General features: G+C 36.3%; 1 protein-coding gene across 4 annotated transcripts in view; it reads right to left on the reverse strand.

The window, feature by feature from the left end:
* The window catches only part of ITSN1 (intersectin 1), a 129,320-nt gene that overhangs the window by 41,723 nt on the left and 62,439 nt on the right, over nucleotides 1–25,158 (reverse strand). For 3 of the 4 annotated variants that reach the window (XM_054165822.1, XM_054165820.1, XM_054165823.1), the window contains 8 exons: nucleotides 24,265–24,352; nucleotides 23,955–24,094; nucleotides 14,263–14,387; nucleotides 10,587–10,816; nucleotides 9,101–9,222; nucleotides 7,260–7,274; nucleotides 1,683–1,927; nucleotides 636–795 (listed from right to left, as the gene is read on the reverse strand). In XM_054165822.1, coding sequence (XP_054021797.1) covers nucleotides 636–795; nucleotides 1,683–1,927; nucleotides 7,260–7,274; nucleotides 9,101–9,222; nucleotides 10,587–10,816; nucleotides 14,263–14,387; nucleotides 23,955–24,094; nucleotides 24,265–24,352 — 1,125 coding nt within the window. The remainder of the gene's footprint in view (nucleotides 1–635; nucleotides 796–1,682; nucleotides 1,928–7,259; nucleotides 7,275–9,100; nucleotides 9,223–10,586; nucleotides 10,817–14,262; nucleotides 14,388–23,954; nucleotides 24,095–24,264; nucleotides 24,353–25,158) is intronic. The other variant, XM_054165821.1, reaches the window with a different exon arrangement.

Below are 25,158 nucleotides of genomic sequence, written 5' to 3' on the forward strand. Positions count from 1 at the left end.
TATAACAGCAATATACAGACTCTCTCTCAACCCTATAGAGCAAAGTTAAACTTACAAAGTAGAACCCGAAACAATGTAATTAACCTTCTTCATGAAGCTATTTTGACAAGATGTAAACTTTATGGAAAATGATGCTTTGCTGCACTGAACATTCCAACTTCTTTTTTCTCCAGGACACTAAGATAATAACATTTTTCAGAACATGTAAGCCCAAAAGAACAGTATGCTGTTCAGCTAAGGAAAAGGAAATACCAGAACAGATGGACAGAATTCATCTGATGTAAAGCTCTGCTGCTGCTATTCCACTTAACTGCATAATCCACTTTGGAGTGAAGGTTATGGTCATGTGATTCAGGAAAGCTCCAAGGAAGTGACCCAAAACTGGCATCCTGCCAAATCATTTGGACTAGAGCATTAAAGTCTAAAAAAGCCAGCAAGAATAGCATAACAAAAAGTGCTTCATATTAAACACTGCTAGGGATTTCGCAAACAGATGTACATTAGCTGTTCATCACTCAAAACTGGAACAGCTCACCTATCTCAGGGAACTGCTTTCACACATGATCAGTGTTCACCCTTTGCTTTCCAAACATTTGTTTGGAAACAGAACACTTTTAATGAATATAGGTGCTCACCTGACCCAAGACAGGAGAGGGAGATGAACCTGTAACAGTGGCAGGAGTGAAGGCCGATCGCTGCCGCAGCTGTCCTGCGCTGGGAACAGTCAGAGATGGCTGAGCTGCCCAGGCATCCCAGTTATCAGTCTCTAGTTTCTCACTAGTGTTTGTTGGCCACCTGGGGGAACAAAAATAAAAAAGATGCCATTCCTACTGTTTTAAACTGAATATAAACATTAATGCAGGAAGATTGTGCAGGAAAAAAAATAATCTACATTCGAGGTTAATTTCTTTGAATTAAATAGTCTATAAGCACTGTAACTCTCAGGTAGAAGAACTGCAGTCAAACATAGGCCAAATAAATTTATCTGAAAGAGGCAATCTTTTGCTACCTAAGGCTAGCTGTTCCTGAAATTTAGTTTCTTAATAGCACCCCACTGCAACAGAAGTTCAAGTAGTGCAGTCTTCATTATGCAGAGTGGAAAGAGGTAACTTAATAATAAAATAAAATAAATCATAACTCTCTTAAAAACTCAGCCAGGGGAGGTTTAGGCTGGAGGTTAGGAAGAAATTCTACACAGAGAGAGTGATTGCCCATTGGAATGGGCTGCCTGGGGAGGTGGTGGAGTCACCATCATTGGAGGTGTTTAGGAGGAGACTTAATAGGGTGCTTGGTTGCATGGTTTAGTTGATTAGGGGGTGTTGGATAATAGGTTGGACGCGATGATCTTGAAGGTCTCTTCCAACCTGGTCTATTCTATTCTATTCTATTCTAATCATTGTACCTGCACATCACTGACTTCTCACATCCCCTATCTTAAACCTTCCCCTGTTGATTGTGCTATTAATTGAAATAATCAGTACTGCTCAAGCAGACACGATAGGAGGATGGCTAAAGTACCACAAGGCTGAGATTTCAACTATTTACTACAGAAAAAAACATTTTTCTTCAAACCAGCTATTTTTGTTTTGCAGTCTTAATGCTCCATGCTAACTGCCACCACAGTCAAAATTATTAAAAAAGATTCCATCCCACTTAGGGTGATAATCACCACCCAAACATACGTTGAACTGAAGTCTGCCCAGTTATTGGCAGTTGTAGTACTCTCTGTAGAAGAAGGAGCTCCTAGAGATGTAACGGTTTCATGCACAGAAACTTTAGGTGTAGCCGCCGCCTCAACTGCTGGCTTTGCAGAAGCTGGAACTTCATTTTCAGGTATTTTCTCTGCATAGTTTGCAGGGAACCATCCAGTCTTCCCCTTCAATTCTCCACCAAGCCACCCTGGTTCTCCAGTCTGGCTTTCATCCACCTATAGAAAATACATTAGGTTAGAAAGTTAGCAAACATGGCATAGAAATGAATTTTCCCTTAAAACAATCCACCTCATCCACAGTGATTAACTTTTCCTAGTTACAGAGACATGACATCTTCGTTACAAATATAAATTCCACCCAGGCAGAATTCTGTTGTTGCAATTGGATTTACTTTTGGAGGGGAGGACTATGTTGACAGCTATTCCTTCTATGGTGTGTTACTAGATAAAAGAACGTTTTGCAACACAATAGTGCTTGGCAATTTTTTTTTCTTCTTTGTTTTTTTCCCCCCTCTCAACCTCCCAACTCTCTCCATCCCCCCCCCCCCCCCCCCCCAAATGGTGAGACCAAAAGTATTTCTTGGTGATAAGGTTAAAAATGTATATGTAAGCATAGGATTTAAAGAGTTAGTTAAAAGTCTGTCACAGACTTGGAAAAAGTGAGTTCTACAGAAAACCAGCAAATATTGGTATTTCTGGTTTAACTAAGACAAAATGCAGTTAAAATAAAGTTTTCCTAGATCATCTCATGCAGAAAATACAACAAAACCCCACAGCATATTAGGAACAACAACCATCAAACTGATGGATTTAAGGTGAGTGGTGTCTTTACAAATGAAGAGTCGACTAGAGGGAGTTGAGATAACAAAGAACAAACCAGACAGTCCACCTTTATTATCTGTTATATGTAAATCACGAAGGCCCTCTGCTAAGTGCCTCACCTGGGGTCTAGCTGTAAATCATCAGAGTGCTCCCCAAAGATAGCAGACACTGAGCACAGCCTGAACTTCTGAACTTTTAGGACAGAGTGCAGGCTTAATAGGCTACTGAATATTAACTTCTCCACTCAGAGAAGTGAAGAACACATAAAGGGGAACATACAGCAGGTGGATCAGGAAGACTGTAAATTCTGAGTACCTCAGCCAATTGGAAGAGGGAGAGGGAATTTTGCATCTGGGAATTTAAGATAAAATGGAAGCTGCACCTTACAGTAATTTGAGAGATCCCACAGAGATCTGCCCTGTGGACTCCCCTTTTATTCAAATGAAGTTTTACAGGACTCCTCTGTCTCCATTGTGAACATGAACCTCTAGTGACAAATTTTCCTTACGAAACAATTCAAAACAAATCCACAAATTTGCAAATGTATTTATACAAAACATTCCATGGTAAGTTCTCATATAGAACTCTCACCCCTCACTCTGATATCAGTGTCAAGCCTTAAGGAACAGGATGAAACCGAGCTATTTTTCCAGTTGTATTTTAATTCTTACTTATTATTATAAGCACATTAAGCTACAATTGTGGAAATTTCACACTATTCTGTTAACTTTTCTGTCAGCTCTACTAATAAGACTACTGTCTCAGTCTGCTATTTCAACACACCAGCCAGTTTAAATTCTGTGAATCACTGATAACCACATCCAGCAAGAATCACAGAAGAAAAGCAATTCACTCTTTGCTAGCCCCGGTGAATCGCTATGGTGGCTAAATACCTCCAAGGCAATGTTAATTGCAGTAAACCTTTCAAACAGACAAATAAAAAAGGCAGTAACTGCACCCAGTAAAACTTTTTATAAATTTGGTGCTCTAGCTATCTCATCTATTTGATAGGTTACAAGAACCTCAAGTTTTCAAGAAAAGCCTTACACATGAATAGGGTTTGCACCTTTGACATGTAAATAACATCTACTCTGTTCAACACTCTGCCAGCCACAGATTTCCCAGCAGTGGTCAAACCAGCAGTAAATCCAGGACAGTAATGAAAAGTCAGAAGACTAACCCTACACTGTGGTTACTGTTCAGCAACAGTTTCTCTCATGTCTTTAGGCCAGTAGCAATCAGTATTTCAAAACGCCTAAGTTAGCAGTGACAGTGTAGCTCAAGAGCTGGCTGTGGCAGGTAAGTAGTACAGCAGTCAGAGATGCTTAAATCTGTACTTCTAAACCACCTGATACTATTTCCTAAAAATCCATTATCAGTGTGAGGGATTTGTTGATAACAATGTTTCATGCACTAAAGTGTAAGAAACACTAGCCTTTTCAAAGGAATTTTCAGTATATGACATTATACAAAGCCAGCATACAGTCTCATCTCCAGCTAGTTCCTTCTGCAGTTGGAAGCACACTTATGAATTCATTCTTACCAATTGAAACAAAAATACCCCAATTGGCTGCTTCTTTGGAGAAAAAGAAAAGAATAGTGCTAAAAAATTATTTGTTGGAATGGTGCAAACTAGTCACTCTAGATTAAAGGTGGGACCATTCTTTTCCTAGAAGTGACTGAAGCCAAAGCAGCAAAGCTTCTGCCTCTGATTGTTCCTGTACTACTAATTTGAGCTGCTGATAGATTGCTTTGCCTTAGGCTAGTTGTTGACTCTTTGCCTCCTATTGTAATTTGTACCCCACACCCCTCTTCTGGTGCAAAACAATCCATTATTTCTGCTTTTTGTTGGGTCCATCTTCTGTTTCAGTCCCTAAGACGTCAAAGCAAACCCTGAAATAAATGGACTACATGCTTGACCGGTTCAATGTGGTTTCACTGCAGTGCACGGCAAAATTTCCACTGCAGCATTGAACGTCGTTGTTAAAGCAGCAGTATGAGTGATGGGAGGTCACAGCAGAGGGTGAATCGTGGGAGAGAGAGGTGAAACAGACTATCAGCACCTGATGCCAAGCTGAATATTCTAAACAATGATAAGAGTCAGAGAGTTTCTAATCTCATTCAATTGGTAAGGTGCAGTAACTAGAATCGCTACCCTACAAAAGAAGCAGGACTGAAAAGCCAGGAATCTGCTGTGGTGATGTTCTAAAAAGGGCATTTTTGAAATGAATCACAGTCATACAGAAACCACTCTGATTTTTCAGGAGAGGAAAAAAAAAAGAAAAAAAAAAAGGTTTTATACAAGCAGAGAAGAAAAAAAAATACAACCAACCAACCAAACCATGAATCAACAACCACCAAAGGGGTTTTAAACTGACTGATTTAATGTCTCTTTAGAAGACAGTTTTAAGTTAAATTAATTCATAAATCAGCCAGTTAGGACACCCAAATTTATGCTTACTCAATCCAATTAAGTTGTCTATGTATACTCATGAAAAGGCACTTTGATGAATAATTTTTTACTCTATAATTAAAAATAAATAAATCTGGTTTCCCAGTTATTCAACTACAATATAATTTGCATCTGGTTTTGTAGTGCAGTACTGGAACTTAAAATAATCTCAACCTTTTAAAGATTGATTTCTTGTATTTTTACATCCATGAACCCCAAGTCCCCACAACAAATAAACTACGCTGGACTATTTTTTCTGAAGTACAACTAAGCTTTGAATGCACACCTGAATAATGAATTATTGTGTATGGGGATTTATATTAATCTATTTATTTATCATTCAATGATACTTTAGAGTTACAGCTTCCAACTACTTAGCTCCAGCAACTGAGCACAAGTGACAGGAGTAAGAGCCACAGAACTCTTAGCAACAAAAGCAGTAGTTCCAGATAATATCTCTGTCACTAGAAGGGCTGGCTTTGCAGTGGCCTGCTCCACTTTCACCTGGCTTGTATATCATTACCAGGGCATGCACACAGAGATGCCCTGCTTTATGGCAGATATTTACTCCATATACAATATAAAACTCCAAAAATTCTCACAAATACTATTTAATTAATGCTAAACAGAGTACCATGGTTTCTTTTGTTCAGTTACCTATCCATTAAAATGACCATTTAAAATCTTTCTCCTTTGTGAGCTTTTGATTTAGATATTTTGAGACTGCTGAAATTCCTGTTACAATGTTGAACATAAGCTCTGCATGTGAGAGGCCATATGCTGATTACACCTACACAGAAACTTTACACAAGGAGGCTGTCTATGTCTAATACAAAAACATCCATTCTAACTCTCACAAAGCAAGGAGATATCATTATGCTTTAAACTTTCCATGGAAGCTTCTTTAAGAATTTCATACTCAATTTATGTTCTCTTGCTATCATAGACACTACCAGTTAAGCATAATTCAGTGAAATGCAGGTGAATTATTGAAGTTTATTTAAACAAGCTGTAATACATAAAACATTATCAGCAATAAAAGAATCCATTTATTTACTTCAAGTTGAAGCCTAACAGCAGCAAATGCCAGCTGGACTTGCTTTGCAAGAGAGCTATCCAAAGGAAAAGAATTCCATACATTGTTTACTTAAATTCATACACACAATAGCAATTTAACTTCTTAAACAGAAGGAGCTGTGAAAGAGTCGTGGCTTCTTGGCTCAAAATATTTGCTCTCAGACAAAAGCTTGGTTGGGATTATAAATCAATTTAGCTTACAGTGACAAAAACTTCAAGCACATAGTAAGGTAAGCAGCAGAGAAAGCAGAAATCCAAGCTGAGAGAAAATATAAAAATCCTGTAATTAAAAGGTGGAAGAATTAAAACCCCACAGCCTACGTGTACACATTCTCTAAATCATCACACACAATTACACACCAGTGCTACAGGTAACTAACACACGCTGGAAAGTCAGGCGGGAGAAAGCCCTCCTCCAATTTGTGAACACTTTCACTTTCAGAATAAACCCTCATCCTTCTCCCTTATTTCCACCAAGACACATCTCAAGATTCATGCACAGTGTAAAAGTGCATCACACTGTTGTAAAACCTATTTACAAGCTATACAACTATTAAAGCCACGAATCATTCTGACATAATGAATTCTGCAGTCCTATTTACATCCAGATTTAGGCCTGGCTGCCATGTGCACAGTCAACAGATCTGGGCTTCAGGTGGATTCTTCACACACAGCAGTTAGAGTTTGGGTGGTTATCTTCTATACAGCTCTACGATTACAGGATGTGACTGAACAAGCCTGAATGCATAAAGTCACTTATAAGCATTAAGATACTGAGATGCTAAATTTGCCTATGCTCAAACACAGTTATTCTAAGCAATAGTTATTTTGTTGTACACAGTAACCTAACTATACAGGTCAGCTTAACTACAGAGTTGCATTTATGTCATTAATTAGACACACTTTAACATGCAAGCTTGTAAATTATGACTTTCCAAAAGACATAACTGACTCAAACCTTTAGGAACCACAGGACACGACAAACACTTAAGGACAGAGAAGAGTCTGAAAATCCAAATGCTCATTATCAAAAGTAAGCTCTGGTTCATTACATTTAAATTACTTTTGACAGTGTGAGCAAGTCTTAATTTCACCCAAGGTGAATTCAAAAACAAGTAAACTACATGGGAACAAAATCTGTATTTATGAAAATTAATAAATTGGATGGACTTCCTAACAGTCATACAGCACACTTACCCATTCCCTTTTAACCTCCATCAGGAAAGCAATGATTTAAAGCAAGGCAAAATTATAACACATTTCACAGAAGTGTCTTATATTAACTTTTCTAAGAGTAGCCTATTTAAGCAATAACTACAGAGCAGGAAATAAATCCCACAGGATTCAGCCATCAGGTTTAATTACTGTCAAAACTAAGTTAAATATATAGGGCAAGTCCATAAACAGAAAGACCCAGACTACCTCAAAGTCTATTTAAAACACGTGAAGTGCTCCTTAAAGTCATACACTATTTGCAAAAATGTTCTTTTGCTGCAATTCTTCCAAACAGTGATCACTATTCCTCAAGTTCAAACAAAACATAAATCCAAACCAAAACCCAACAGTTTACTTACAGGCCTAGGCTACTGTCTGTTTCCCAAAGAAAGCAAGAAAGAAAGCATTTTCCAACAGCCTAAGGAGGTCCATAAACCTCTACCCTTTCTTATTTAACATCTGACTGACAAATACTGTTTGTTGATGCAGAATAGCAACACACTGCATTGTTATTCAGAGTGGCACTGGGCCTCTTCCCACTCATGCAGTAGTGCTACTAATCCAGGAATCCCTTTTATTTCCCAAAAGCAAGCTTTAGTGTCACAAACACATCAGCGTGACACAGATGAATCAACTGAAAAAACCCCAACCAACCAGCAACCAAAAAGGCTGAGAGATGAAGGCTCATCTCCCCAGATTATATGCTTTTCAACTAATTGTTAGAATTAAAGCTTCTAAGAGCTTTCTTAAAATCCATTCTTACTAAACTGTGCCAAAGTGCCATAGCTCTTAAAACCTATTTTGTTGAGTAGGAATGCCATAATAGGTATATTTTCCAACACTGAGCCAGTTATCACTTAGTAGTTACAGTAGGAATTTTTGTTATGAATACAGAAATATAGAATATAGAAATATATTAATATTAATATACAGATTTAGAGCATTTTAGAGATAATTAAAGACAAAAGCAGAATATTGCTTTAGAGACCAACCATGTGCTTGTATTTCATCATCTACTTTAAAAAGAAAGGAAATCACTCTGTATCAACACACCTGCAACCAGATTTTTATCTTTTGCAGTTTCCATTTTTAGAAATTACATTTTATCTACTGTATATCCTCTTTAAAATAAATACAAAACTATCTCACAAAATAGGTATCTATTTTTTTTTTTAAGAGTAAATTATCATACAAACAATTTCAAGTTGTACGACTTCATCATGTCAAAAGAGTTGTATAAAAAATGTCCAGTATTACTGAAGCAGTTTCACCACCATACAAAGACTACGTTAATGTGATCATAAAATCATAGAATGTTTGGGATAGAAGAGCAGCAATTTTGATTTCACACAGTGTTACACTGGACATCACATTCTCTTAATACAAGCAATAAATTTCACACTGTTCTTGCATTATTCTTCTAAAAAGGTACATTTCCTATTAGAAACATTACTTATCAAAGCCAGGTTTTGATTCCACACATAACAGACTCTCTGAACAGAAAGTAACAGTAACTTCACTCTCTAGGTACCTTGGAGGTCAAAAAACCTCTCACTGAGATGTAGCTTCTGTATAGGAACATTTTAAAACACATTGACTCGCAGCTCAGCATATTAAGAACTGATGCAATCTACTCAGATTATGTTAAAACTTCACACTTACAATGAACTGTAAGAAGTTATCCATTATTATAACAGGGTTACTATGCCAAATTACATCATTCCAGTATTCACTAGCACAGTTTTCTCAAGTCTGTAAAAAATCCTGCCAAGTGCTAAAAAGCTTAAGTAAATCCTTCAAGTCATATTACACTTCCTTCTTACCATGACTATATCGCCAGGCTGAATAGTGATTTCATCGTGGCTTCTTGACTCAAAAGGATACAGTGCTCTATAATACACTATTTTTACATCCTCCTGAGCAGAAATGGTTAGAGGAGCTTTTTCTAAGCAAAGGGAAAAAGAAAACACAGAAAAGAGAAAAATCAAACCACACTGTTTTCAAATATTTGGAAAAATTGGTGAAATTTGAGACAAAAATTAACAAAGACTACATTATCTGTAAGGAGCATCTCATCCCCCTTTACACAAGGGGAAATATGAGAAAGAATTATTTAAAATACAATTTTCTTACTATTTTCTTTTCTAAGCATCAGGTAAAATATAACTATATTTCAACTTTCATGATACAAGCAACTATTTTGGTAAAAACAATCACGTACTTATGATGCACCTGTTAGGATTCTTAAATGTAGGTTAAATCTGATCAACCAGAGGTTTAATTCAAACAGTGATGTTCTTGCATGTATCAACGGTATCCCAAATACCTCTAGAGCCTGCTTGTGTAGCAGCTTCATATGAAGCCTGACTACATTTACAAGAAAGCTGTTTCAAAATGCTGTAGTACATAGAGATTGGTTGAAAAGAGGTGATTTACAGGAGATGTTTTAAAAGCATTACACCCTACAAATGAATTATTAGAAAACTAAGAATAGAGGGGGGAAAAGCAAATATATGAACTAACTTGCTCTTGTATAAAAGTACTTCCTATTTTGCCTATTTGATCACAAAAGTGCTTTCTGTTACTCTGCACAAATAAGACCTGACAAAAGCATATAGTAGATCAAGTCAATTCTAGGTCTGAGCTAAAAGATAGAAGATAATTTCCCCTTTATGCAAGCAATCCTTTGATATAATATTTAAACAATTATAATATTCCAAATCAGTTCTCTTGTGTATGTATCAAAGTCACTCAAGGGGGGAACAATGATTCCCAATACAAGCAAAAAATCAGGTTATAATGGAGAAGAAAAAGCTCTCAGCTGAGAGAAATCATGTGCACAGCAGGAAAAAAGGGGAATTAAATCTTAGGCTTCAGGTCATGTTGTTCAGTAAGCAACATGCATGGGGAAGGGGCAAGAGGAAAATGTGTAACTAAATGGCATATTGACACTACTCTAAAAAAATCTCAAGGCATATATTCCATACCAAAGTAAGAAATGTAAACAAAAGCACAGAAGTATTTTTTGACATCGTGCATCAAGATCTTTCCACAACAGCTAAGATTCTCTCTTCAGTTGGCATTGTACTTTATACTCTGCTAAACATCATACCTTTGGGAAGAATAGTGAGACCTGTAAGAACAACTTTTTGAAGCCTAGAGCTCAATCCATACATGATTTACTTCAATAAGACTAGCAATCCAATCTTGAAACATCATATTCTTCTGTATGAAGTGGGAAGACAAAACAGAGAAGAATTGTTCAAGAGGCATGTGTAACAGCATTTCTTGATATTTTTTTTACTCTACCTGCATTTGACCAAGGAGCCTGGACTGCTGGCTTGCTTGGCTCTTGAGGTGGTTGGAAAAGCTTACTCAGTTTCTCTTGCATTTCTTGCTTCCCCTTATCCTCACTTTCTTTCTTCTTGGGTATTTCTTCCCTTTTTTGCTTTTCATCTTCCTGAATTTTTTTTTGCCACTGAAGTTCTTCTTCTGGTTGCGCTCGATCTAGCCGCTGTTTGTCCCGCTCCTGGATTCGCCTGTGGGACAATTAAGGTAATTTTTAAACCAGTCAAACAAAAGACCACAGAAGTCAACTGTCCTTGTGTTTGATACTGTACTCTTTATGGCTTTTGCCTACCCTGTAAGAGTTGTTAACATTATTTTGGTGAGTTATCAACCACTCCACAGCATCTTCTTACACAATGACTCCTAGAGGGCAAAGGAGAAATACTCAGGAAGACTTGCTCTAACTCCATGGGTTTGTTTACAGGTTGGACTTGATGATCCTCGAGGTCTCTTCCAACCTTAGTGATACTGCAAAGTGTGAGCTCAGACAAGTGACAGAACACTATTTCATGTAACCTACTACTAGGCGCAGGCCTCCGTTACCTTGAGTTGTTAATGTAATTTATTTTGACTCATCCATTTAACCCATCCACATTTACAACACCAGGTATAGAGTAACCTGAGCATGCAGAAAATATAAACAACTTATGTTATGGGGCTCAGTGTATGATGGGAAAAGATGTTCAACGCTATTTTTTCCTGTCAGAGTTCTTCAGAGGTTTGTAAATGATAAGCTTTACCTTCTTCATAGAGGCTGTGTTCTCTTCTTCTCTATGATATGAAAACAAATATATTTTCTTGGGTATTTCCAATTATTGTATGAAACTTTATAGTCATCTTACAACAGCCTCTTACTCTGCTCACAACACTGAAAGTTACAAGCTTGATACCATTCAGTATCTTACTCTTTCAATGTAACAGCGAAACACCACCACAACATTTGAGTCTCAGCTTGGTGATTCAGCAGTATTTGTGTATTCTCTTTTCATACCTTTCCATGGGATACTTAAATACTATGCAGTTGTTTTGAGTGATGAGCCATTATGGAAAAGGAGGAATAAAAGGAGAAAACAAAAATGCTTTAGATAAAGAGACAAAACTTCTTGGCATCTATGAGCACAGACATAAACCCTTCAGTTCCATCTAACTGTAAAGGCTGCTTTTGAAAATCTCTTCCCAGGCAGTCTAATTTAAGCAATCTGACTATCCCATTATATAAGTATTGCCCATTACCATCTTCAGATGCCCCACAAGTCCTTTCAATTAATCTAAGCCTGTAGGTATCAGCTATGGCTATTACCAGACATTTTCAATAATAAATTTTTACCATAATGTTTTCCCTAAAACCCAATAAGCAGCAAATTACACACTTCAATCTGCTCAGCACTCACTTCAGTTCTAAAATGCAGAAAGAAGTCAGGAATACTGATCAAACAAATTGACTCTTCTTATTTTTTCAAAGCCACAAGCATCCCTAGGTAAGACTCAAAATAGCCAAATCAAAGGAAAAAAAAAATAGTAGTAATCAGAAAATATAGCAGTCCTGAGGCTCCTACTGAGGAGCAAGGAGTGAAAATATCTGAAGGTTTCATATAGCACCCCTACAGAACTGTTTAGAAAATGTCACATTCCCAACTGTGAAAGCTAACCAGTCCTTTCCCTCCAACAGAGGACAAGGCAATAGAAGAATATTCACTACTAAAAAACAATATGCACCAGTAAAGATAATTCTAAAGGGCTGTAACAGATGATCAGTGTGCTTTATTTTGTTCCATAACCTATTCAGGGACAAATGACCATAAGCTGGCCTACTATATATAAAATATTTTATTCAAAGACAATATGAATTCCTGGCCAAAAACTGTGCAAAAAAAATTAAACATATAAACAGCCCAAAAAAATCCTTAAAAAGAAAATCCATTCTCCAAACTATAGGTTGGTATAAAAGGTCAAAAACCTCATCCCTATCAATATAAGTTTTGAGTTGACAAGAACATTTTCTGAGACATGTCAAGGTCCCCAGTATCTGTTTAAGATGGCAGCTAACTCACAAGCTCAAAATAATCTTTGCTTCTCAATGAAACTGCTGACATCAGTTCAATATCCCACATCATTAAACCATGAGCAGAGGTTAAGACACCAGTATGAAGGATATCAGTTCCTCCATGAAGTACTGCCACACTTTTCTGCGTTCACTATAAAGTCATCTAAGCAAGTTAATAAATTCACTATTCTGACAGCCTCCTATTTTAATCGCTGAACTTATTCTTTGCATGCTCATTTACAAAGTATTCAGAGCCAATTACTCAGCAGTTTTGTAGCAACACTAAAGCTGCACCACACAGGCACACAGAGATCAATTTTCTCTTGAGCAGTGTCTCAGCCAGCAAATTTAGTCAGATGGGCTTTAAACGGGAAATTGAGTTTTTAATTATGTTTCTAGTAGAGTAATTAAGTCTTCCCATTCTTAGAAACCAAGTTTGCTCTAACATTTAGTGTTACTATGCTTCCAGTACCTCAGGAGCTTTCTAGTTTTCAAGTAATGTACCAATAGAGCTACAGAATCACAGGATGGTAGGGGTTGGGAGGGACTGCTGGAGATCGTTTAGTCCAAACCCCTGCTAAAGCAGGTTCACCTAGGGCAGTATCCACTGCCCCTTGTCCTATAACTGGGCATCAGTGACAAGAAACTTGCCCCATCTTCTTGAGACCCACCATTTATTTATTTGTAAACACTGATCAGATCCCCTGATCACCATGCTTAGGGTAATTATTTCTTAGTGAGAGAAAGCTGTTTTCTTAGAAAGGTTGCTATTTCTGAAGTTGATCTTTAAGATTTTTAAAGCCATGGGTTTTAATGTAAATTATTTAAGAAGCATCTAAACATAATTGCTATGCATAATATTTCTGTTTGAAGACGAGGTTTTCACTGAGACCTTGTTTTGGTTTTGCCTGGAATGTAAAAATTGACTTGAATTGCCAACTAGTAACATAATCTATCAACTCACTTTAGGTCACAGTCACCGTGACAAATAATTTAAGACCTCTTGTTTCTAGGCCTTTTTTAATCTGTTGACCAACATCTGTCCACATTAAAAAGTATAAAAACCCCACAATAGCTAAAAATTAAATCAAACAGCTACTGATAAATCATGTCAGAATAGAATTGGTTGCTAGCCTATATGCCATTCTTTTTGCATTAATATATTGTAAATCTGTAGAAAACAAGTGTCCAAGTGTGTAGCAGAAAATATTAGCTCAGTATTTTATGACAGTATCAAAGACAGAGCTAGTTAGTTACGCAGTTCAAGAACCCTTCTCTAGTGGAAGTATACTACACATTTAAGTAACACAGATGAAATCTGTATGTATCACTGACAGTTAAGAGTCCCAGCCAGATGAAGAAGCTCATCTCCACATCATGCTGCTCGTTCAAGGATAGAAGAAGTTTTAAAAGAGATCACCGGCACTGAAATGAAACTTGGTCTAGGTCTTGAGTATTCTTGCCATTTAATGATACGTTATTTGAGATAAGATTATGCTCCTGGGACTGCAAAGCTTCTTTTACTTGTTTGCAAAATGCTTTGCACTCTAACACCCCTCCACAGAAAGGGCTTAAATTAGAGCCGTTTGTTACCTTTGAGCTTCTTTTTGCTTTTCCAGTTCTACTGTCTTCCTCTCTTGTTCCTTCTGTTTCAGCTTCTCAGCTTCCAAGTTCTTTTGCTTTTGTAGTTGCTGTTTGTTATGAACTTCTCTAAGCTCCTAGAGACAAAAGTAAAATATGTGTAAACTTACACTATGTGGATCATAGCTAATGGTCCCATATATTTCATTGTGAAGAAACAAAACTTGCAAATGGTTGGGTATCTCTGCTCAAGCTTACAGGACTGCCAAATGAATTGAAGAAATTAAAGGCAGATTTTAAAGATCTATAAGCCATTTACTGTATTCTATTTTTCTTCATATATTCTGATGTTAAAAGAGTTAAGAAATGAGAAAGCATTTTTCAAATGGGATTCTAAAAAGCTGTTGAAAGTTTAACAAAATTTAATCTGAAAGTTTTGTTTGCTGGTTTGTTGAATTCACATAATTTCCATGCAGAATTCTGACTTCTGAGCTGCTCATAATAGTCACTATTTCAGTTAATGCTTTTTACTTATAATTTAATGGTGTTTTATTAGAGAATCTTCACAACAGTTTTGTACTCAGGGGACTGAACTCCTTAAGTGATGTCTTTGGAAAAAACATGGCACAGGGAGTATTCATCTGTATACAAGAGACTTTTCCTCTAATGAATTGCCTGAAACATTTAGAACATAGATAATAATGAAACCATCATCTTTCCCTCAAGATTCATTTTCTGCATTACACAAATACAAGTTTTATCTGGAGTCTCTTTGTATAACCTACAATTTTGCATCTGAACAACTCAGCATTTCAAGGGGGGGGAAAAAAAGACAACTTTACCTACGACAATAGCAAATTTTTATTGAAAATACTTCCAAAAATTTATGTTTTGATGAAAATACAGTACAGACAAAAATATGCAGAGAAAGTTTGTGGCAGGAAATTGTTTCTAAATCTGTATCTTAATGCCTACTTCTACTGAAGTGGAGTTTTGTTTAGTTCTTGTATCCTTAATCTTAATTCAGCCAGGGACTGAAACAGATACTCTTAAACACATTTGGATAGTTTTCCAGAAATTCACAATGAAAGATTAGTCAGGTAAAGACTTCATGTAACTATCCTCATGCACTGAAAATTACAAAATCAAGAAAACAAAACCATAGCTAAATATAAAGTGATTCAGAAGACCAAAATGAAGTGTTTCAGTATGTTAATAAGCAACCTTACTAGTAACTTCTTAGCTATATTTTCCTTAAAGAGCTGAAAGTTAATAGTTGAAAAGTTTGAAAAGTTGAAAGTATATTTATAGCCTGAACTTGCACTATGTCTAAAAATTGTAGGTAGTGCAAATAATACATGCATTAGTGCTGAGTGACTGCACACTGTGCAACATCACATTTTAAGATGTCAAAATAACTACATTACAAAGGGGAGTAGCTCATGACCTTTGCAAGGTATTCAAAACATTTCTGATACATGGATGAAAGTTACAGAAAGTTGAACTTCATGTCCTAGCTCTCAGTCTCATTGCATTTAATGATCCTCAATTTTAAATTCAACCTCATTAAAGTGATAATCCAGTTCTTACACAACTTTTAATTAGAACTCTGCTAAGGCCATGAAACTCACTGAAAACACAGAGATAATTTGGGCAATACCATATTTTATGATCATCATTACTTTCTGTAGTCACAATAAAGCTTACTTGATAGGCTCTAGAATGGATATTACAGAATGTAAAAGAAACTACTGTAAAATCACAACTATTCAGGCAAGATGTTGCCTTTGGGAAACGTTTTAAACCCTGAATGTCCATAGTTACAAGCATTCATGCACAGACGTATTTTGGACTAAGGAAAAGGCCAACTAAAAAGGAAATACATAAGCAATATTGAACATAAAGGGGGTCTAGTAGCTAGCCTACAAAGAACAATGAGAAAACAAAGAGATTGGGAGATTGCAGTGAACACACAGCTGGTCAACTGCACCTGGAGCTTGAGGTGGCCTCTGATCAGAGTATAAATTTCTGAAGTGCTAACTAGAGCAGTCATTTCCAGTCACTGTATGTTATTAACTCTTTAATCAGAACATACTGAGGTACAAAGGATTTGACCCTTGTTTCAAATTCACTTATCTGGAGGAATTACAGACCTCATCCCTACCTGATCACCTGAACCCTTATATATATCAAAAAAACATGCAGAAGTGCAAAGGAGAAACATACAACCATAAGAACTTCAGCAGCAGAGTGACTTAAAAGCATTTGTCTGAAAGGACATGGGTTAGAAGATGGCACAGTTGAAAGCAGTTTTCCACCTGAACACAGTATTATGAATGTTTGTAGTCTGATACTTAGTCCAGAAGATAAAACCATTATTTCTATGAAGTATCAAATAATTTGACTAATATTCATGAGTCTGTAACAAGACGTTTCTCTTTTCTAGGTAAAGAGACTACTATCCAAACCACAGATTTCTGACTCCTACACTTAGTTCAGCCTTAGCACAGACTTGGTTTTAGACATTTTTTGGTATTCCACTTGCTCTAGCAAGTATTCATGTGTTCTCCAGTCACTTAACTTTGTATGGTAAGAAGCTCAAGATTCTGAGTCCTGGCCTACGAGACCTTCTCTTGCTACTGAATAGACAGATCTGTGACAACCAAACATTTCTAATAAGCCAAAGCTGAAGATAAGCTGTTGTTACTTGTAAAATATTAAGCTATTTGGAGAATAGCGCTTTGCCTTTTTATTCCCCTTTGCATCTTTATCCCAAAGTCTGATGTTTGAGCAGTACACAGGTTATCAAAGTTAAACCAAAAACCCCCAAAAAATCTCAAAAGCCTTAAGTGCAACAACCCAGGTGGAAGTATCTAAGCTTAGCTTACTTGTTAACGAGAAGTTTGTAAAGCATCAAGAATGATTCAATTCATCTACAGACACAGAGTAAGGAGGAATCCACAGCTAATTCAGAGTGTTGGTATTTTCATCCCTTCAGAAAAACTTCCTGAATTTGCAAATACCTAAAAATGAGTTGCAACTTGCAAGACATCTGTGTACCAAATATTACCTACTTCCACGAGATGTTCCACTACAAGGCCAGCCCAAACTTTGTTTTTTAATTACCATTTAGACATGTAAGTTTATCTCACAACTAAACATATGATATAGGCCACTTTTACTGCCAAACAGAAAACTGGGAAAATTGTAGCTGTGAGTCATGCTTCCATGTCTGTCTGAAGCAAGCAGTTTCTCACACTGAGTACATGTAACAGAGTCATTAACTGCTGCATCACAGCAGTTAAGTGCTGCTGCCAACTGCGGTCCACAGAAATAATTTTGGTTGCTTTTTTTGGGCATTTTATCTACATGCTCAGCTCAGTTAGAATCTCAGGAACATTTTAATATATTTTTTTGTTTTCCATAGCAATTTTAACACATTATTCCTTCCCTGCCAAGCCAATGTGTTCGTTCAGAGATTTTTCTTAGCTGTTATGTATTTGTAACAGTTAGGAAAATGTAACCTAGCACTGGACAGAAAATTTTTGGAGATAGAAAAGAAACAAAAAAAAAGAAAATAAAATTAATATACATCCATCTTTGCATTAGCTAAGAGGAAATAAAGATTTGATTGGTATCTTATGCAACAAGCAGATGCTCTGCTGCTTTGCCAAGTACCAGTGGGAGCGTGGGGCAGAAAGAATCAGCATCTCCCACATTGCTATAGGACACTAGCTGAACAAAATTATAGCAACACTTCACCATTCAGTGGAATGAAACATTTGCCAACTGAATACCCAGCACAGTCCTACACTCATCTTTTACAGACACAAGCAACTTAAAAGCTGTACATGTACAAATCATATAGTGTAACTCCAAAGACACAACAATGCTTTGTTCGTTTGTGGTGTGCAGGACAAAGCATGTCTTACCTTAGTAGCAGAGAGAAATTGTTACCTTTCCACTTAATTCACAAACAGATTAACAACTATAATTTTGAGATGTTGCAATAGCCATATTTAGGTACCCACATAATATTGAATATGAACTAAAATAAGCATTTCATACAGCAGAGTAATAGTTACTATATACAGACAAGTCATATTGCTATGAAAACCTTAACATTAGAAACATAGTTGTTTAAGCCCAAGTTTTGCCTTTTGACAGATAGACAACAGAATTTAGGATACTTCAGGGGTTACAATACAAGGTTTCCATCAAATCTCCCCTTGAGATGAACTAGAACATCTGATTGAAGAGGAAAGAACCCTACAGCTCTGTGCTCACTGAAGCTTTGCCACAGTAATACTCTTCTAACCCGTTTCTGCTTTGTGCTTGACAGAGAGCTTCTCCTTTCACCCTGTATTAGACCTATGGGGGATTTGATAAAGGCATTGCATTGCCATCTCTCTCATACCTGGGATCACAAATTACAGTGCTGTGCAGGAATACTTAAAAGTGTTTTCTTTTAAAAAATTCTGAACATCGTGACAAAAATAGGCAATTAACTTAAAGTCTTGAAGTTTCAGATAAGCAAAAGACAAAAATAACTAACTAGTACCTTTCCCAAGTTGCAATTCAAAGCACAATCCTCACCTAGGCAGTACAAATTAGATAAAGAATCAAACTATAAACTCTTCTCTTTGGTTCCACTTTACTGCTAGCACCTCTTATTAAATGCTAACTTCGTTAAACACTGAAACTCATCTGTTTATGGTAAAGTGAAGCACATAACTGGAGGAGGTTCATCACTCAGATTGAGATTGTTGTGTACTGCCTGAGTATGGCATGGAGACCTTTAGAAAGGAGTCTAAGTAGTTGACGCAGCCCAGGAGAACTGCCAGGCACTGCAGCATTGCATCTTCTATTGCCACTGACTGGAAGAAAGAAATGCTCAAATGTAAACAGGCATTCATATGCAAGACTTGTCCAGTGCACACTGACTAGACAGGGACTGACAACAACTGGAACATGACACAAAATGTAAAACATTCTTAAAAACCCTATTCTGCTTGCTCACCACTTTGTCCCACACTCAAAACAGCTTCTCAGCAGGACTAACATATTACAGAAACATTAATTTATTAGTTGTCTTCTCCTGTGCAGTAATATAGAAAATCTCTAAACACTTGATGCTTTTATGTAATACAAAATGGTTTTGGGTCTTTGTAGACAAGAACCATTAGACAAGAATTATTACTGCTTTATTTGACAGTATGTAATGACTGACTTTTGTACCACCTAAATGTAGTTTCACACTGAATGTAGAAAGAATTCATAAATTATACCATGACTATAAATATGCCAATAGGAAACCTAATATAGAGCCTTCCATTCTACAGATTCATTTTATAAAGCAGAGAAAATATACAAGTGCCTAGTGACGTTTTACTAACAGTTGTATCAATTTTAATAATTAAGTTTCCAGGTAAAGATTTTCTTAAGTGTAATGGAAGACTCCTTGAACTATAATTCAGGACACAAAAAAGTGGCTCAACTTTCAAGCTTCTTTCAAACTCACTCTGTTGTTAAATACAGCACAATTCACAAGACTTCTCTGATAAAGCACCTCAGATCTGAGTTTAAAGAATATCTGATGAGCTAGTAGGCTAAGGTACCCACTTCTCTGATAACCAAGTACTGACAGTTCCCTGAAACCATATGGTTCTACCTAAAGATACTCAATAAAGATACTTAAAACTGCCTGTACTGAAATATTAGTAAGATTTTACACTCAGAATGTTTTTGAAAAAAAAAATAATACTAATCTGTCAGCATTTCCAGCTCTTGAGATGTTAACCTGAAACAAAAGTAACTAAAGTACTTGAGTTCCAAAGGACTGATCAGAAGAAATTTGTGTCAGCTGTTTTGGAGGATAACAAAAGATCTAGTGAGGGGGAAGGGGGTGAAGTTCAATTTATTTCCCTAGTCAGTCATATAGGATATTAACATGTTAATCTGTTAAGACATAGAGATGAGGTAATTTAAGAGTTGGTTCATGTATTCACTAATTGCAGGACAAAACTATAATATGGAGGCAAATGCAGTGCAATACAGTGTACACTACTATGATGTTGCCAAATTCACAGGTAGCCTAAAACAGATTGGAATATTGGGTAAACCTTATGCTTTCACCAATGAAAAGGCACACTAGATACTAGTCAAATTGTTTATTTTATCTTATACTGGTGTGGCATATTTCTGTATTCACTATCAGTAAATCAAGTGTAACCTATTTCAAGAAAATTAATCAGAAATGGAGTTTTGCAAAATCTAAAGACTTATTCACATAGCAGATAATGCACCTAATATTCATAGCCAATAAAGAATGCATCTCAACAACAATAACAAAGGGTGGTAAATTTAATGTGTCAACTTCTCTTAAACATTTGAAAAAAAATATATTTGGCATACACCTTGTACTCATAGAGCAGCAGATTACATATTTATGATTTTCATTCTCTTTTCAATTAAATTAAGCATTTTGACTAATAAAAGTCATTTATTAATATCTCTCCCTGTCGGGGAGTGCAAAATTCACTGAGGTGGTATATAAATAGTATTTAAATAGGCTTTTCTTTTTCCTGGGAGTTTGTAAGGAAAACCCATCATTCCGCTTCTCATCCAGAAGTTAGCTGTATTATAGAAGACAAGGCAAATACCAGTGCCTCTTCATCACTTGTCAGGGAACAAAAGCTGCACAAGACAGTGTCAGCTATGGTGCTGCCATCCTAAGAGCCATCCCATCAAACCTTCATTTTTCAGTCAGTATACTAAACCACAAAGAGATCATCATCACCATAAAAGGTTTATCAGTTTTAAAAGATAATTTAGAAGTAGTCCTGATTTCAAATGGGAGTTTTAACATTTATTTATTTAGTAAAAAGAAAATTTTAAAGTACAGGTTTTTCACCTTTACATATTTTCCCTCAGTTTACAACTCAAGAAGCCTTTATTATATTTAGAGCTCTGATGTGGTGGGATTTTTTATACATTATTTGAAAAGGTTTTACATTTAAATTGGAGCATTATGCAGACACCTGACAATTATACAGATTGCAAGGTACTGTAGCACCAAATGATCCAGCTGTACCCACTTTACTAATAAGGAAACAAAAAGTTCTTTTGTTGGGGAAGCCACTAATTTGGCAATTATTTACAAGACATTTTTAATCTATTTCAAATGTAATGGTCATATTTTCAGAGGCAGTTCCTATAAGAATTTTTTTGGTTGCTTAGCAGAAAATATCTGAGAATGCAAGTTCCTAGACTACTTTGTTTTGAGCAACATAATTACCCAAGCAATAGAAGTGTTCTGCCTTGGTTTAAGAGCAGAAATTCCACATCACACAGATCCTAATAAAACCATGTCTCAGGAAAGACTTCACTTGCTTTGTGCATGAAGTTCTGAGAGCTCACTCCACAAGAACAACAGCCGTGCCATTAAATCACTGTTGCACACACAGCAGCTCTCTGGCACTGGGAGTGCTACAACCATTTCATACTAAGTCCACCAAAGAGGCCTTTGAAGATATTTAAAACTAGTAATAAAATCATCCAGGCCATTCAAAATACAACTTACATTTCTAGTGAAACTACAAAAGAGAGAAGATAAAACTCTCTGAATTAAGTCCCCACCTCTCAGTTTCAATAGCGCAAATGCCCCTCTTAAATGCATCCCTTCCAAAAAAGGCAGAGCTGCAGCAAGCCAACAATGCCAACATGCAGGATCAAAAAGTGATCTTCCTAATAAGCACTGCTTCTACACATGAAATGAAGGACAAAATAGCCTCAAACCAGAGGAAGCTTGCTAAAGTACCTTCCCAAATAACTGTCCATGTAACTAATTTTCAGCATTCAAAATCTGAACACAGAAACCAATTTTCCCATTAAACTGCAACATAGTTTACAACCAGTCAAGATATTTGTGGATAGAAGGCAGACATGCTGATAAACTGCTATCTCTGTTTAAAGTGTGTCTTAAATCGTCAACTATCATTATCTTACTTGTTACATTGAGCTCTTCAGCATTTAAAATGTTGAATTTTGTTTGTTTGATTTGGGGGGGTTTACTGTCACAGTACTAAGACTGTAAATAGGCAGAGCACTGAACAAACTGTTTAAGTCATTTATGATCAAACCGATTGCTAACGCTACTTTTAGAATTAGTGTCTTTGGTCACATTTATCTGCAGAACACTGCAAAATGCCTCAATTTTGAAACACCTTTTGTTTCAAAAATCACCCAAAAAAGAACAACATGTTTAACTGTGTCCAAAAAGCTTATATAAAAAAAGAATTAAGTAATATAAGCCACTATGTGTTCTTTTACAATAAACTGCATGTTTTGTTTGTCTTGTGTCTCTTATGACTTCAGTGATTCTCCCTATTCTAGTTCTCTGCCTCAGATCATGAAAGTCATCTTTGAATTGGCATTTCAACATAGTGGTATGGTCTGCACTTTTTAAATTTTCCTATAATTAATTTTTCCTATAATAAATTCAGGCTGGATGTTAGGAAGAAGTTCTTCATAGAAAGAATGATTGGCCATTGGAATGGGCTGCCCAGGGAGGTGGTAGAGTCACCATCACTGGAGGTGTTTAAGAGGATATGGGATGAGGCACTTGGTGCCATGGTTTAGTTGATTAGATAGTGTTGGGTGGTAGGTTGGACTCGATGATCTCAAAGGTCTTTTCCAACCTGGTTTATTCTATTCTATTCTAATAACTTTAATATTAAAAGAAGGTATTTGATGCTTAACTTTAATCAAGCCTTCTATCCCAACACAAGCACTGCAATCATCATCCACCTAATTTCAAAACAACTACAGAAACATTAATGTATCAAACATAGTGCTTTTCCTTCTAAAACACTTGCACCACAATTTCTTATACCTTACAGGAAATTGAGTATTTTTCTAGTCAGAGACATTAGATGAAATATTTGAATTATCAGATAAGGTGCTTTAGAATGGGAATATTTTCTTCAAAAATGAAAAACTGAATGCTGCTATAAGTTTGTAACTGAACACTGACGTATAATTTCTCTTTGAGGAACGACTTGTCTACTGATTTCTGCATTTTCTGTCATTTCCTTGTGAAGAAATAAACAAAAATCACATAGTTTTAACCAAAGACTGATCAATAAAGCATGAAACCACATAGAACAGGTAACTACATTCAGGAACAAGTATGAGCTTACAAATGACAAATAAAAATTCTGTGTCAGTAAAAAAACAAGTCTTTAATGATAAAGATTTCAATTTGAAGTACTGATTCCAGCAGATTTGCTGACCTGCTACAATCCTGCACTTCTCTTAATGTCAAGCTCATATATGCAATCAGGGATCTGGAATCAGAGATCAAATTTATTCTTAAATAGATTCTGCAGGTTAAAGTGACTTAAACTCTGAGTTTGAATGCTAAATAGTATCTTCTTAAAAGTAACAACAACAACAACAAAACCCAACTAATCCCAAAAACATAATATAAAAAAATTCAATCAAAAAAAAAAAAACCAAATCCAAACCAAACAAAAAACTGCCATCCAACCCAAAACAACAACAAAAATCAAAAAACAGATTTGAGAATATTCCCAAAATTGGCATTCTAAACCAATCATTCTGCTTCAAGATTCTTTCAATAATCAAGTTAGAAAATAACTAACTGAACACCTAGAAGAAAAGGTTAAAAAGTCTAGGATTACCTTCAGCTGATTATTGAAAATATCAATTTCCTGAAGCTTAGACCTGGTTTCTTTTTCTACTTCATCTAGCTGGTCTCGAAGCTGTTGACGTGCTAGCTCCTTGGCTTCTAGGGCTCTTTTGATAGTAAGAAGAGAATCTCCTGGTTTAAAACATATTGTCAAATAAGTATTCTTATACAAAGGATTTTAGGTCACAAAAAGCAACATTTATTAACATTCATCTTGCAACACCATAAAAGAAATTAAAGTGTACCACACAGTGTAGCATCACGCCCTATACAAAGTTAGACATGTACAAACATATACTTACTGTGCAAACTGTTCTGTTGAACTTGCTTTAGCTGATCATTAAGTAATTGCTTTTCTGGAATCAACCTTCCAAGCATCTGCTGTGATTCCTGAAGACAGGACAACAAGGAGAGAGAAAATAAGAAAAGAAACAGACCAAAAGGTGAGGGATGACCTTAGAAGTATGACCTCTCATTTTTATTTCTTCTGAAATGACTCTTTCTCTCACTAAAATATGTATTATTGGTATTAGCTAAGCACTACCTGTGTGGTACTACCACTTAGACATACCACAATATCAGAGTACATTAGAGGTTGGGAGGGACCTCCGGAGATCATTGAGTCCAACCCCCCTGCCAAAGCAGGATCACCTAGGGTAGTCCACACAGGAATGCATCCAGATGGGTTTTGAATGCTTCCAGAGAAGCCTCTCTGGGCAGCCTGTTTAAGCATATTAATTGAGAATTGATTCTCATTTAATACATAATTTGACTTGGAATTACTTGAAATTCAGGACAAAGACAAGGACAGGTATCAGGAAATGTTAAAACTGATTACAATGAGAATTAAATGGTCAATAAGGCAATATAAACTTTGATCAGAAATAGAACAACAAAGATCTAGAGTTTATTTAAAGAAGAGAAAATAAAGGCTTTCACTTTGAAGGAGTAAATTATGCCCAAAAGCTACGCAAAACAAGCTCTACCAGAAGAGAATACCCGAGTCCTAGAGCTCTCAATTCAGTACTCTGGAAAGAGGATTATGATCTCTCTCAATTTCAAGAGTCTTGCAATACTTTATTACAGGAGACCCTGCAGATGAGAAATTCCTCCTGTGGTGGATCACACATCTATATAGAGAGATTTTATATAATTCTTTCTGCTACCACCTTCGAGAAGCCTTAACCTTCAACTTC

This window comes from Dryobates pubescens, chromosome 12 (genome assembly GCF_014839835.1).
Source record: "Dryobates pubescens isolate bDryPub1 chromosome 12, bDryPub1.pri, whole genome shotgun sequence".
In the NCBI taxonomy this organism is placed as follows: domain Eukaryota; kingdom Metazoa; phylum Chordata; class Aves; order Piciformes; family Picidae; genus Dryobates; species Dryobates pubescens.